The sequence below is a fragment of the Centruroides sculpturatus genome, unplaced genomic scaffold, assembly GCF_000671375.1.
Source record: "Centruroides sculpturatus isolate CEXI.00-Female unplaced genomic scaffold, Cexi_2.0 scaffold38, whole genome shotgun sequence".
NCBI lineage: Eukaryota > Metazoa > Arthropoda > Arachnida > Scorpiones > Buthidae > Centruroides > Centruroides sculpturatus.
Window position 1 is genome coordinate 1,203,987 of NW_019384306.1, and position 13,558 is coordinate 1,217,544.

At 23.8% G+C, this 13,558-nt stretch overlaps 1 protein-coding gene across 1 annotated transcript in view; it reads right to left on the bottom strand.

Moving 5' to 3' along the window:
• The window catches only part of LOC111619060 (nephrin-like), a gene marked incomplete at its 5' end in the record, with an annotated part of 37,503 nt that extends 24,185 nt beyond the window's left edge, over positions 1-13,318 (bottom strand). Inside the window, one exon of the mRNA XM_023360710.1 lies at positions 13,184-13,318. Within this exon, the coding sequence (XP_023216478.1) occupies positions 13,184-13,318 (135 nt within the window). The remainder of the gene's footprint in view (positions 1-13,183) is intronic.
• Positions 13,319-13,558: the final 240 nt, after the last annotated feature.

Genomic DNA, 13,558 nt, shown 5'->3' on the forward strand with positions numbered 1-13,558 from the left:
CTTCACGATTTTTATCTTATTAATCTCAATTTGATAAATATATTCTAAAAAGAAAATTCTCAACGTAATATTAAGTTATGTAATTTTCAGTTTATATCAAAAAATTTTGACATTTATTACTAATATTTGATTAATAAATTCAGAATGGATAATAAATATGTTTTAAATTCAAAATTTAAAACAATATTTCTTAATGTTTTTCACTGCTCACACTTTTAAATTTGAAAAACGTGCTCATGCATCTCCGCGTGAAAATTCGTGTTTTATTTTAGAGGTTAAATATGTCCCATTTCCCATACATATATTTTAGACTAATCACAGATACGGATTAAGCAATTAGAAAACAAAATGAATCTTTATTCATTCATCAATATAATAACATTTGGTTCTAGAAATTTTTAACTAACAAAAACACAATTATACATTTAAGATGACATTAGTACAATTATATTAAACTTTTATCTTAAATATTAACTCAACTTTCAGTGAAAACGATGGAAAAACGATTTTAGAAAGTGTAATCGAAGAAGTTTTTCTTTATTAAATGTATTATGCACCCTCGAGATGCACGTACCTCAGATAAATAATTGATAATATATATTATTTCAAGTATAATATTATATACTAATTCTTCATGAAAATTATATAAAAAATGTAATTTTTGTTTTATTTAATAATGTATTTAATTTTTCCAAAATATTATATTAATAAAATTACATATTTAAAGTAATTACCAATGATTTTTCTGCCTACACAATTGTAAACTCCATTAAAAACAATGATATATAATTCTTTCATCTCACTTTCATCTCTTTTATTACGATGTAATGTGATGAGGCTACTTTCTGTAGCATATCATCATAATTAGCTCAATGTTAAATCAACTTGTACTTGACGGTCACTAATGTTGTAATCTCGTGGACAACAACAAATTAGCATCCATATATTCAACGTATAATTAAATCATCAAACTCGTGAGTTCTTTTAATTAAGTACAAATAAATATTTAAAAAGTTATGTTAAACTAAATTATTTGCCTGTAAATAAAACGTAAAAATCATAAATAACATTGTCATTAGCATTTGGCTTATTAATTTGCTTAATATTAATATTAAAAATGAAAAAAAATAAATAAATAATTTATTTTTTAAACAAGAAATACGTTTAATTTTTTATTTTTATAAGTTTTTTTGATTTTTTAAAAATTTAATTAAATTTCTTCGTGTTACATTTATCTTGAGTGAGTTATAAATGAAAATATACATACACCGATTACGTTTATCTCAAAGCCATTGTTTAGTTAAAATATTTGAAGAAAATCAAATATTTTAACTAAAATTTAAGAACTAAAATTCTGCTATTGGCATTTTTTTTACAAAGGATTCTTTATAAAAAATGCCAATAACAAAATGCCAAAGGTCTCAGAATAATGTTGATTTCTCATCATCTCTTGTGTTGACGTGTTATTAATTTAAAATAGATTAAACAACAACTTTTTGAAATTCTAAATTTTCAACAAGATTTTCTTTTTGTGAAAAAATATAAGCTAATACACTTTATCCAAAGTTTCAATTCTTTTCAGACAATGCAATTAAATTAAATTTATTTCATACGTTTTGAAAATAACGTAACCTCATTTAAAACTATATTTCACATAAAATTCATGTTTATAAATTTAATTTGCAAAATTATAAATCTCTGAGCTGTGCTTTCTTGAAAAATACATCTCACTATACGAAATATAACACATGCCATAAGAGAAAAGAAGAAAAATATACTCGTATATTGATAGTCTGTGATTCGGGAACCTCATAGTGAGTTACTTCCTTACGTAAAGTTTTTCGGATTTTCTTCACGTATGTAACACCTGAATAAGGAGGAATCAGTTTCTGTAAAAAGTTTTCTCCGGGAAGCACCCCACTTGGCAGATCATCCACGTGTTGCGATGATTTATTCCATCAATTCAATCTAGAAACCCACTAGTGAAGACCTATAAGTGAGTGGTGCTGAGGTAATGGGTACATTCTAATTTCTGATTTAAATTTACATTATTTTCTGTATTCATCTATCGCAACACTTAATAAAACTATTGTTTATTTATATATATTTCAAGTTCTAATCAATAAAGTTAACATTCTTTTAAATTCACTCTGAAGAAATAGATTCGGAATCAAAATCTGCCAAGAGTTTTGTAACTCCTGCGAATCCCTAAATATATTTATAATAAAGAAATACATTTATGTTATCAAATTTTTAATAATTATTTCGTAAAAATTTTATAATTGAGCACATTATTGATTTAATCATTTCATACATTTTAAAATAGATTATTGTCCTTTTATAAGCGCGACTACGAAAATACTTTTTAGAATAATTAATTTAAAAATAAACAAATATACGAAAGAGAAAATGAAAATAAAGTAAATTCTTTGTGGTAAAATAAATAAAACTATCGAAGAAAAGAATCTTACTTAAAGAAAAATATTTATCTTATGTAAAGGTATGTAGAATATGATTTACATTGATTGGAATACGACTAAAAGAAGTCTTATATAGCCAATGTTTGCTTAACACTGTCTTTTTTGTAGTAAATTGTGAGTCTAATTTTGTTATAAGTTCTGTGGCAAAGAACCTCTTTATACAAAGAAACTATGCAAGCAGAATAAAAGAAAAAGAATGAATGTCTCACACAATTAAAGTAAAAAAGAAATTTGTTAAGAATAAATGTAAACAGAAGAATAATCCAAAAGAAAGCTACAATTGTTCAAAATCTTTAAACAATTTTTTTTTTATTAAAAACCAATTAAAATAACAGTAAATAGATATTAGCCTAATTTACTTCTAACTTAATTTAAGAAAGTCCAATTTAAAACTCATTTATTTAAATTTACAATAATATTTTAAAATAAATTGTTTCCTTCTTTTTCTGTAATTTTTTTTCTATTAATTATAATAAAAGCATGTTTCGTTTAATTTCTATACTAAAGAACCATTATCTAACTAACTAATAACAGTAACTGAGGAAACAAAACAAGAAAATGTTTCCTTAATTACTATACTTTTCATTAAAAATAGACTAGCTTATAAGATACAGTATGTGGTTTATGTACTTTAATTCGAATTTGTGTATTTTAAAAATAAATTTCAGTAATTTTTCAATTTAATAAATCATTTAAATTATATAATAATTACACAATAGTGAAACCTTTTAAAATGACATTAATATAGAGGTTATTGGTAAAACATGCAACTTGTAAGAAATGAGGTAGGTCCTCATCCTTCTTAAAGTTATAAAATATATAAGTGAAATCAATAAAATAATTTTATTAGCCTCTACATCATGTTTTTCTTTATATAAAAGACTAAATTTTGGGGTTCCTGCGTGCATAAGATCTAAGTCTAACTAGTTGCCTGAGCCCATATGTCACAATAATAGAATTTTACATACTTTGCCTGAGAGATTGACCTGAAAGACGTTAATAACTTCCTCAAATGAAACTTTTTGGTTACAGAATTCTAAAAAAAAACCTAAGATCTTTCACAGGCAACATACATTCGTTCTGTTCATTGGTTGAAGATAAACTAACGATAAGTTTGAATACCACTAATGTGAATAACGCTATACTTGGTTAACTTATCACCGTCTAATGTACATTGTCTGTGAATAAAATTATTTTTTTAAATAACCTGATTAAAAAATTTCATGAAGAAAGTTATTAATCTCTCTTAGATCTATCTGTCTTTCAAAGGAAGTCGTAGATTTTGTTACATCCTGTATACAGTTTCTACGTTATTAAACTTGCAAATTTATTCACTTATTTTTTTATTTATTTAAAATCCTTTAAATATTTCATTTAATTTTAATCAGTATTTTAAATTATATATATTTAAAAATAATTTTAATTTTTACAAAATTCTAAAAAAAACTATTTCTAATTTGTCCAACTTTAAAACAGCTTAAATTATATATACACACATAGGTTGTATCTCTTAATTATTGATATTAATTTATAATTAAACTTCAATAACACCGAAATTAATGAATTTTGTTCACAAAAATTAAAAGAATTTTAAAAATGTACGAAATTAATCAACTTAGAATAAAGAAGAACATAATTTATTAATATAATTTTCTAGAAAATAAAACAAACTTATCACGAATTAAACTTTGAAGATGCGTGTAACTTATTTCATTTTAAAAGATATAAATTCGTTACATTAAATCACGAATAGTTGCTGTAATATATTTGCATTTGTTCTATTTCATTAAATTAATTTTAATTATATCAATTAATTTAAAATTTACTTTACATTATTTAATTTAAAATAATTCTCTTTCAATTTTCGTTTCTTACGCTCATTTTTTTTAGTATTAAATATTTGATTTAACGTTAAAAAGTTTCATATTTCAAATTATCAAATATTATTTTTATTGAGGTCATTTTATAGAGCAAACATATTTTTCTATTATTTTTTTTTTTATAAATGTGAATTAGACTAAAGTTCATCCTTCTTCAATGATAAAATTGTGCTGAGTACTTTCATAGTTGATATAATAGGAGTAGCGACAGAAGAGTGAGTCTGGCAGTCTCCATTGGGTCAAGTACTAAGGTTAAGTTATGATACAAAGACAAAATAACATATAAATTACATATCCATTTCTAATTATACAGAATTTAAATCATTATTTTAATCGTAATATTAATTATGTTAAATCTAATTAAATTTCATATAAGCATTTAGATTTAGTACATCTTGTAAGTTTAAGTATTAGTTGTGTTTTCTGTACAAATATTCACGTATTTCTTTGTTTTATTTACATTTTCTTATATCTCAATCGATAATAAAGTTATCGCATTTGGTATCCTGCTGTTGATTCCTTAGATCGACGTTTATTTAATTTTTTTTTAGTAAAAATGGGAGATCGATTCGTGAGTTATTCATTTAAAAAACCTTAAAAATAAATAATTCTATTTAAATGTTATTATAAAATACTTTAATCTGAAAGAAATTAGTCTGAAAGAAATTTGTTTACGTGGTTTATTTCGTATTCGTGAGCTTTAAGGATGGAATTTTCTAAATTTAATTAATTGAAACATTAAAAACTTATCTTGTCACTTTAAGCAATACAAATATGATTAAAACATAATAAAAATTTTACTGACAGTTAAATATATTTTAATAATATCTACATTAATTGCTGTATACGCAAACAGGCTAACAATTTAGACAGTTTTGTATTTTACTTTGTAAAGTCAGTAATTTTTTGAACTGATATTCCATACATTTCATTCTAAATGTATTAAATTATAAATAGTAATATTCTGTTGATTAATAAACAGAAATATGTTAAAATAATATAATTTTATGTGTTTACTATTGATAAATGGTATTGATTTTTAAGATAGTTTTTAAACTTTAGTAAGATAAAGAAATTTTATATTACGCTAGTAGAATTCTCATCACTAGCTGCCTTACTGGAAATGGATCGTCGAGAGACGAGAGAAACAGGGATCAAAGAGCAGATCCCAGATTTCATGGGAAATCCGAAATCACGGTATCGACCCCAAATTCCCCAAGAGTGAAAAGCCTACACACAAGAAATTTATAAATTTATTCATAAAATGTGAGAATTTCTTTGAAAAATAATGAAAATAATCTTCATATTTATACAATAATTTTAAATTTATTTCTTAAATTTTTCTGGAAAAAAGATCATTATTTTAAACAAAAAAAAACATTAAATACAAATTACTATCCTATAAATCTCATTTCATATCCTTCAAAGCATTTAATGTAATGTAAAATATATTAGAGATTTAATTTTTATTATGTTTAAATCAATATATTTTATGTGTACATTGAGCAATATAATTATTTTAATTATCATCGCATCAAATGTAATGTAATGTTGAATTCTCTGAATATACTGGTAATTACTAGAACCTATAGGATACATGCTGCTAAGGGAATTAACGAAGGCTATTATAATGTTATGAATTTGCCCCAGTTTCATCATAGAGATTTACATGCATCCTGTGGCATCCAGTTAGCATGAATTATATCTTGTCTAACCATCTAACCTAGTGTATAGATATCATAATACACAATATTACACTTACGAGTAAACAATGGTAGATACTATCGTATTTTGGATTTTAATTCTTGTACACACTTTTTAATTGTAGTTATTGGAAACGATAGATTCTTGGGAAGAAACATCCAAAAAGTTCAATTTTTAAGATTAGTTTTTTGGGTTTTTTTTCTTTGATTTTTTGAAAAGAATCTTTTTTAAAAAAAATCATTTAATTGTATTTTTGGAAAAAAAAGTTTTTGTTTCATTGGTTTTATCTGGTGGGCGTTTGAAAGTTGTAATTTTTCGAAAAGAAATTTTAAAAATTTAAGTTCTTTCATAAATTTTTCAGGTGTTTTAACTTAAAAAATTAATATTTATCTTTAAAAACTTATATATTAAGAATAAATACTTTTGTTGTATGTTAAGAAGTAATAAATAAACAATATTGATTATTACTTATTAAACGATTAAAAAATTAATCTTTTAAATATAAAGAAATTAAAAGATTGTTACTAAAACGTAATTAATCCATAACTTTCAATTGAAAGAATCCAAAAAACAAAAAATATTCTAAAAATTTCTTTGCTTATTCTATACTTTAATCTACGACTATTTTCCAGATCTCGGGCCATTATCGTAAACTTTCTTCTTTCAAACTATTCGAAATGTTAAACTTGAAATGTCTCGAAAACGATAACAGATTACTGCTAGCTTGAAATGTGAAAAAAAGTTGACAGTTTAATTTATAAATAATTTATCCTAAACTGAATATTAATGTAATTAAAATATTGATATAAATCTATATTAAATTGGTAGCAAAATAAAAAAAAAATATGTATATATAAATTACATTTAAGATATTAGAAAGGACTTAACCGGGATATATTTAATTTTTTTCTTTAACTGTTTTGCCCTGAGAACACTAAAAGGATCTTTTATCAGACCCAATGTGAGTTCGGCCAGGCTATCGCAATTAAATTATTATTATTTTAATTGTTCTTAATATATATATATATATATCTCAGTTAACTGACTTTTAGCCCATTCTATATATTTATATGGAAACGTAATCAATTTATTAATTTAAATACTTTTATGAAGAATTTACAGTAAAAGACGAGATTAATCCGTATTTTGGATAATAAAGATGCAAAGTTACATAACTCATGCAATTTTTAATATATGAAATATTTCAAATACTGTATTTGCATGCCTAATTGTACAGTTATGTACAGTTGTAGCTGTAGACCCGCATAAGAAATCTTTAAATGCTACAAATGTTAGGTTAAAAAAATCAGCAACGATTATGTGGAACAGAGATAAGCGTGTCTGATTAGATAATAGAACACGAGATAAGATAGTAAGAGTACAATTAAGATTTTATTCGATAATTGTTACGTAACTAGTCTTATAATGTATAAAAGCTTAGTTTTGATAGTTACGTATAATTATCTGCGTATAAATAAAATGCAGACATAACTTTATTAATAGTAATTTAAATTTAAAACAGTTTAATTTAAATTACATAATAAATTATATAGTTTTAAGTAGTTTTTTTAGGGAAAATGTTTGATAAAAGTCATTATTTGAATAAGAAAATTTCATGAATTAAAATTATTTTATGTGTAAATAAATTCATTTTTTATTACGTAGGAATAAATTAATATTAGAATCAATGTAAAGTAAATATAAAAATTAACTTTAAAATTTTATATATTTTAAATAAATAACGTACTTTGATTTAAATTGCATCAATTTAATAGATGCTTTTAAAGCAATTTACGTTAAAATAAAGTTGTTTACTCTTTACTTAACTTAATAAAATTCTTATAGAAAATCTAGAAATGTTCCGATTTTAAAGAAGTAATTTATTTTAAAAATAATTTCATTATATTTTTATTAAATTATAATTTGTATTTTCTTTATAATAATAGTGAATTTTCAACATTTTCATGCTAAAGAAATGGACAAAACCGAAAAAAATAACATATATTTTTTACTATTTGAATTATTTATATTATTTAGAATAGTTTTTAGGCAGCATAGAAAATTTAAATTCGTTCTATCAGACTGAGAATCGAATAAAATCGATCTTGAAATCAGACAAGATGGCGAACGTTAATGTTCCTTGACATTTTTAATAGACTAAAAATCATCATATAATCGCTTACCATTATTCAAAGTTGAATGAAATCGAATCGTTGGAAAATTGTTTAAACGTTCGTCAAATATATAACTACTGACTCATTTTTATCAGTCATATTGAAATAGTTTTCATTTATAAAATATAGTTAATTTAGTTTGAAAAAGTTAACGAATTACGGTTATTTAGGAATAAACTCAAACGAGTTATATTAAAATTAAAATTGAAGACGTAGGAATACTATTATATGTGTGATATATAATTACTATAATTCCGGTGAAAGAAATAATCATGGGAACTATAAAAGTTTTAATAGGAATGCTCGTATGTTTAATTATGAAAGGTATACAAAAATATGAAGAGTACCCGTGTAAAGAAGTATGAAAATAGAGGAATTCGTATAGAAATATGAATTACATTTTTATATATTTATGTCTTGATATATGTATGTGTTTGTACGTACACTTGTATGTCTTTCTATATTTACAGGAAATAATACTGTACAAGAATGTAAGAAAATATAGGGAAAAATACAGGAATATTTAAAGAAAAACTATACATATATGTATACGAAAACATATAATAATTCTTTTTATGTCTTTTTATTTAATTCCATTACTACTAGTTTGTATCAGAACAATTTTAATAAATTTTCAAATCGGTTCTGCTCAGCAATCTCAATTAAAATTATTAATCATAGTTTGAGATTACTTAGAAGATAATTTTTAACTAACGTGACCAGCAACGAAAATAAAACAAAATAATTTTTCATTACGTAAAAAAAAACCGATAAAAATTACTTAAATAAAAACTTTATAATAAATACAGATATATAGATACATTACATATTCAGCCTAACTAATTAGAAATCCATTTAAAGCACTCAAATATCTATCTAAAAATAAATACATTTTTAAGTATAATAATTTATTATATTTTTATGTAACTCTTAAATTATCATTTTTTACTATTTTATTGAAATAAAAAAATGTGTGTCAAAACGTTAAAATTTAGATTCGTTTGCTAGTCATACGTAACCTATTCGACATGCTTATCTTCAGACAAAATAAACTCTCTACTTCCTTCCCTCTAAAACTTTGTAACTGTTATACAATTCATAGCTTTAAAAATGTGTTAAAACTCACGCTGGAGATGGGTGGCATAAATCACAACAACATTTTATTGTCTTCATTCTTCGCTAGAACTTTTTGATATTTGTATTTTCCTTATACGTGTTCTGAAAATTCAAAAAGATTGTAGAAAAAGTTTCTCTCTCCTTATTTTTATTTTATTTTTTTTTTTCTTCTTTTTTTTTATCTAATATCTACGACTATTTTCCAGATCTCGGGCCATTATCGTAAACTTTCTTCTTTCAAACTATTCGAAATGTTAAACTTGAAATGTCTCGAAAACGATAACAGATTACTGCTAGCTTGAAATGTGAAAAAAAGTTGACAGTTTAATTTATAAATAATTTATCCTAAACTGAATATTAATGTAATTAAAATATTGATATAAATCTATATTAAATTGGTAGCAAAATAAAAAAAAAATATGTATATATAAATTACATTTAAGATATTAGAAAGGACTTAACCGGGATATATTTAATTTTTTTCTTTAACTGTTTTGCCCTGAGAACACTAAAAGGATCTTTTATCAGACCCAATGTGAGTTCGGCCAGGCTATCGCAATTAAATTATTATTATTTTAATTGTTCTTAATATATATATATATATATCTCAGTTAACTGACTTTTAGCCCATTTTATATATTTATATGGAAACGTAATCAATTTATTAATTTAAATACTTTTATGAAGAATTTACAGTAAAAGACGAGATTAATCCGTATTTTGGATAATAAAGATGCAAAGTTACATAACTCATGCAATTTTTAATATATGAAATATTTCAAATACTGTATTTGCATGCCTAATTGTACAGTTATGTACAGTTGTAGCTGTAGACCCGCATAAGAAATCTTTAAATGCTACAAATGTTAGGTTAAAAAAATCAGCAACGATTATGTGGAACAGAGATAAGCGTGTCTGATTAGATAATAGAACACGAGATAAGATAGTAAGAGTACAATTAAGATTTTATTCGATAATTGTTACGTAACTAGTCTTATAATGTATAAAAGCTTAGTTTTGATAGTTACGTATAATTATCTGCGTATAAATAAAATGCAGACATAACTTTATTAATAGTAATTTAAATTTAAAACAGTTTAATTTAAATTACATAATAAATTATATAGTTTTAAGTAGTTTTTTTAGGGANTCGCAATGGAATAATGTTTTGCCACTAACAAAAGGATAATCTTTATTGGATTATCGATCTTAACGCTTGAAAATATTCCTGTAATCTTAAACTATTCTCAACTTTCCGTATCATTTTTATTCGTCTCTAATAAAACACAAACTATTTTTAAAATTATATTTAAAAAAAAATATTTTCGTATCATCTCCAAGAATATTATATCCTGAAGTCATTACCAATAAAAATTAATTCCCTTTTATCGAATCAAATAAGCTACATCAGCCTAACTACTGAAACTTTTTTTAATGAGATAAAGCGAATGATATACCCTGTGGTATCATGTCAAATAATTTATTATCGAACAATAAATCAGTCGATAATATATTATTTTTCTATTATAATATAAAAAAAAAATTTAACTTAAAACTTTAAAAAGTTTCATTTAATTACAGTAATTTTTAAAGGTTTTTAAAGAATTTACATAATTTTATCTTTGTTAAGTTTAGGTAAAGTACGTTAAGAATACTTAAAGTTCTCTCTGAGATATTCCCAATACTCTAGTAAAATTAAAACTTAAAATGAAATAAAATCGAAAAATCTGCATTAAAACAGAAGAAATAGTTGGTCCGTTTGCAATAGGAAACTTTCAGTATTCTTGCCTTTGAATAAATCATGAGGCTTTGAACAAGTGCCACAGCATAATCGCTGATGTTATCGCTGAAGAACTGAAGACTGACTGACTCTATTATGAAGAGCGTAGATTTCAAATGCATTTGTTCGCTTTACTCTGGTAATAGTCGCCTGAAACAAATTTATGAATTGAATTTGCATATAAAATAAGCTACTAAGAGTATTTTTGCAATAGGGACTTCTATATTTACGGCCTCACTTATTCCTCGAAGAAACGAGAAAAATAACCAGAGACAGCTAAACTACATTGACAAATAATTACAGCGTTAAAGTGAAGGTTTTACGTGACAACTGAGAAATCTCAGTTAAAGTATATTCCTTTTTATGTCTTGTAAATACCATTCGTCTATTCTCAATTTGTAAGCTTAATTTAATTGTAAACACTAAACGATATTTACGCTCGAATAAAAATTAAATTTAAATATCTTTAAAGAGACTCGCGACTATTTAAATTACAAATGTTAGTTAAATTCTAATGAATCTGAACAAATTAAATTCTTAAAAAAAGAAAATGTTACTTAAGAATTTTTATTGGGTAATTTATTGTATTGTTCAATTACAATAACAAGAAATTAATATTTTAAATCAATTTTATCATCTTACTTAGCAATTTATGACATATTTGCGTATTTTTCATTATATTATGTTAATATTTTGCATGTTTTAAATAGTTCTATCGTGATATCTGCAAGCTTTTTAACTTGTTTTTTTTTAGTTTTTAAGTAAGGTAAACTTATCATGATTTTATAAAAGTACGTAAGGCTGTAGCGTGCAGACAACTTTACATCTGTTAAGCACATATTTATGAAAATTATTGGTTACACAATTCCCTCATTCTTATTCAAACGGTGATTATAATATTTCAACAAAATTATATCGATATTTCAATATTGAATATCTCTTTAAAAACTTTAAAAATAATCCTAATCAAGTGTTTTCATTTCTACTCCTTAGCCTTAAATTAAATTAATGTAATTTAAATAAATTTATATATTATTATTTAAGTTAATCAGAAAATTTCCTAGGGAAATGTAATAATAATAATATTCAACCAAATGAAATTAATTATTAAAAGTAAAAGGTTATATATAAAAGAATAAATAACATTCTAGTTATTCGTATTGTCTTAGCTATTTACTTAGACCGTGGAAGACAAAATTGCAATTGAAACAGAAGAAAAAAAAAATTGCCAATTTTCTGGAAGAAAGAAAGTCGATGACAATCACCTCTGAAATCTAAATTGAAGAGGATATTTTTGAAGAACTTCCACATAATGAAGGCAAGAGAGGTAAAAATACTTATCCATATTTAATGGGATAGTAATAAAGTGTAGACTGTGGAGTTTTCTTTTATTGTTTAGATAATTAGATGAAACTCTAGTACGATAAAGAAAAATTAATCAAATTTCATAAATAATCCATTGAATTACTTTAATGAATAAATTTCGAGAATTCATTGAGTAACACTATATAAACTGACTTTATTCATATTGGGTGGACCTTCAATATATACTTTACTTTCGATCAAACTTGGCTGATCGCGTGCATATTTTGATTGATATAGGTTAAATTGTTCTTTAAAAATATTCAAAAACCTTATTATTTTTAAAAGTTTTTTTTCTTATTTTCTTATTTAAAGTGAAATTCGTTCTAAAAGAATCCTAAATTCTAAGTATTAGAATCTCAAATCTATATATAAAGACTTTTAAGTTCATAAGATCCTTGGCATATGGATTTTAGATGATAGCAGATGTTTAAATATTTGTTTTTAAAATTTTATGAAAGCAAAAAACTGTTTTTTCCTCTAAATTTTATTAAAATATTGGAATTTATCCATAAAAGTGTTAATTAAGAAAATGAAATTCGCAAGTTTATAATTGATACTCAGCGTATCAGGTTATATAATTAATTAACCCTGTTCTAGCTTAAAATTGTATATAAAAATTGGTATTAAAATGAAAAATCGATTTTAAAAAATGAATAAATAATCCATAATTTTAAAAGAATTTACCTGGCATTGATATTCAGCTTCATCATCCATATTGGTGTTCCTTATTCTAAGATTATAAACTCCTCTTTCTTCATCTACAACCATACTGTAACGAGGATAACCAGGAATAGCTGGATTAAATCCTATAATAAAACATAGGAATTAAATAAGGTGATTATAAAATAAACCATAAAATGGAATTATATCAAATTAAGCTCTTGATGAAAAATAAATAAGTAAATTTAAAACTATAAATTATCATTTTAAATTTTAAGTAAATGTACTACAGGTTGAATAAATCACAAAGTTTTCGGTGATAGGTAATTGAGGTAAACCCTCCGCTAATGAATTCAGATAAATGTGGACAATAGACACCTTCGATAATATTAAAGGGAT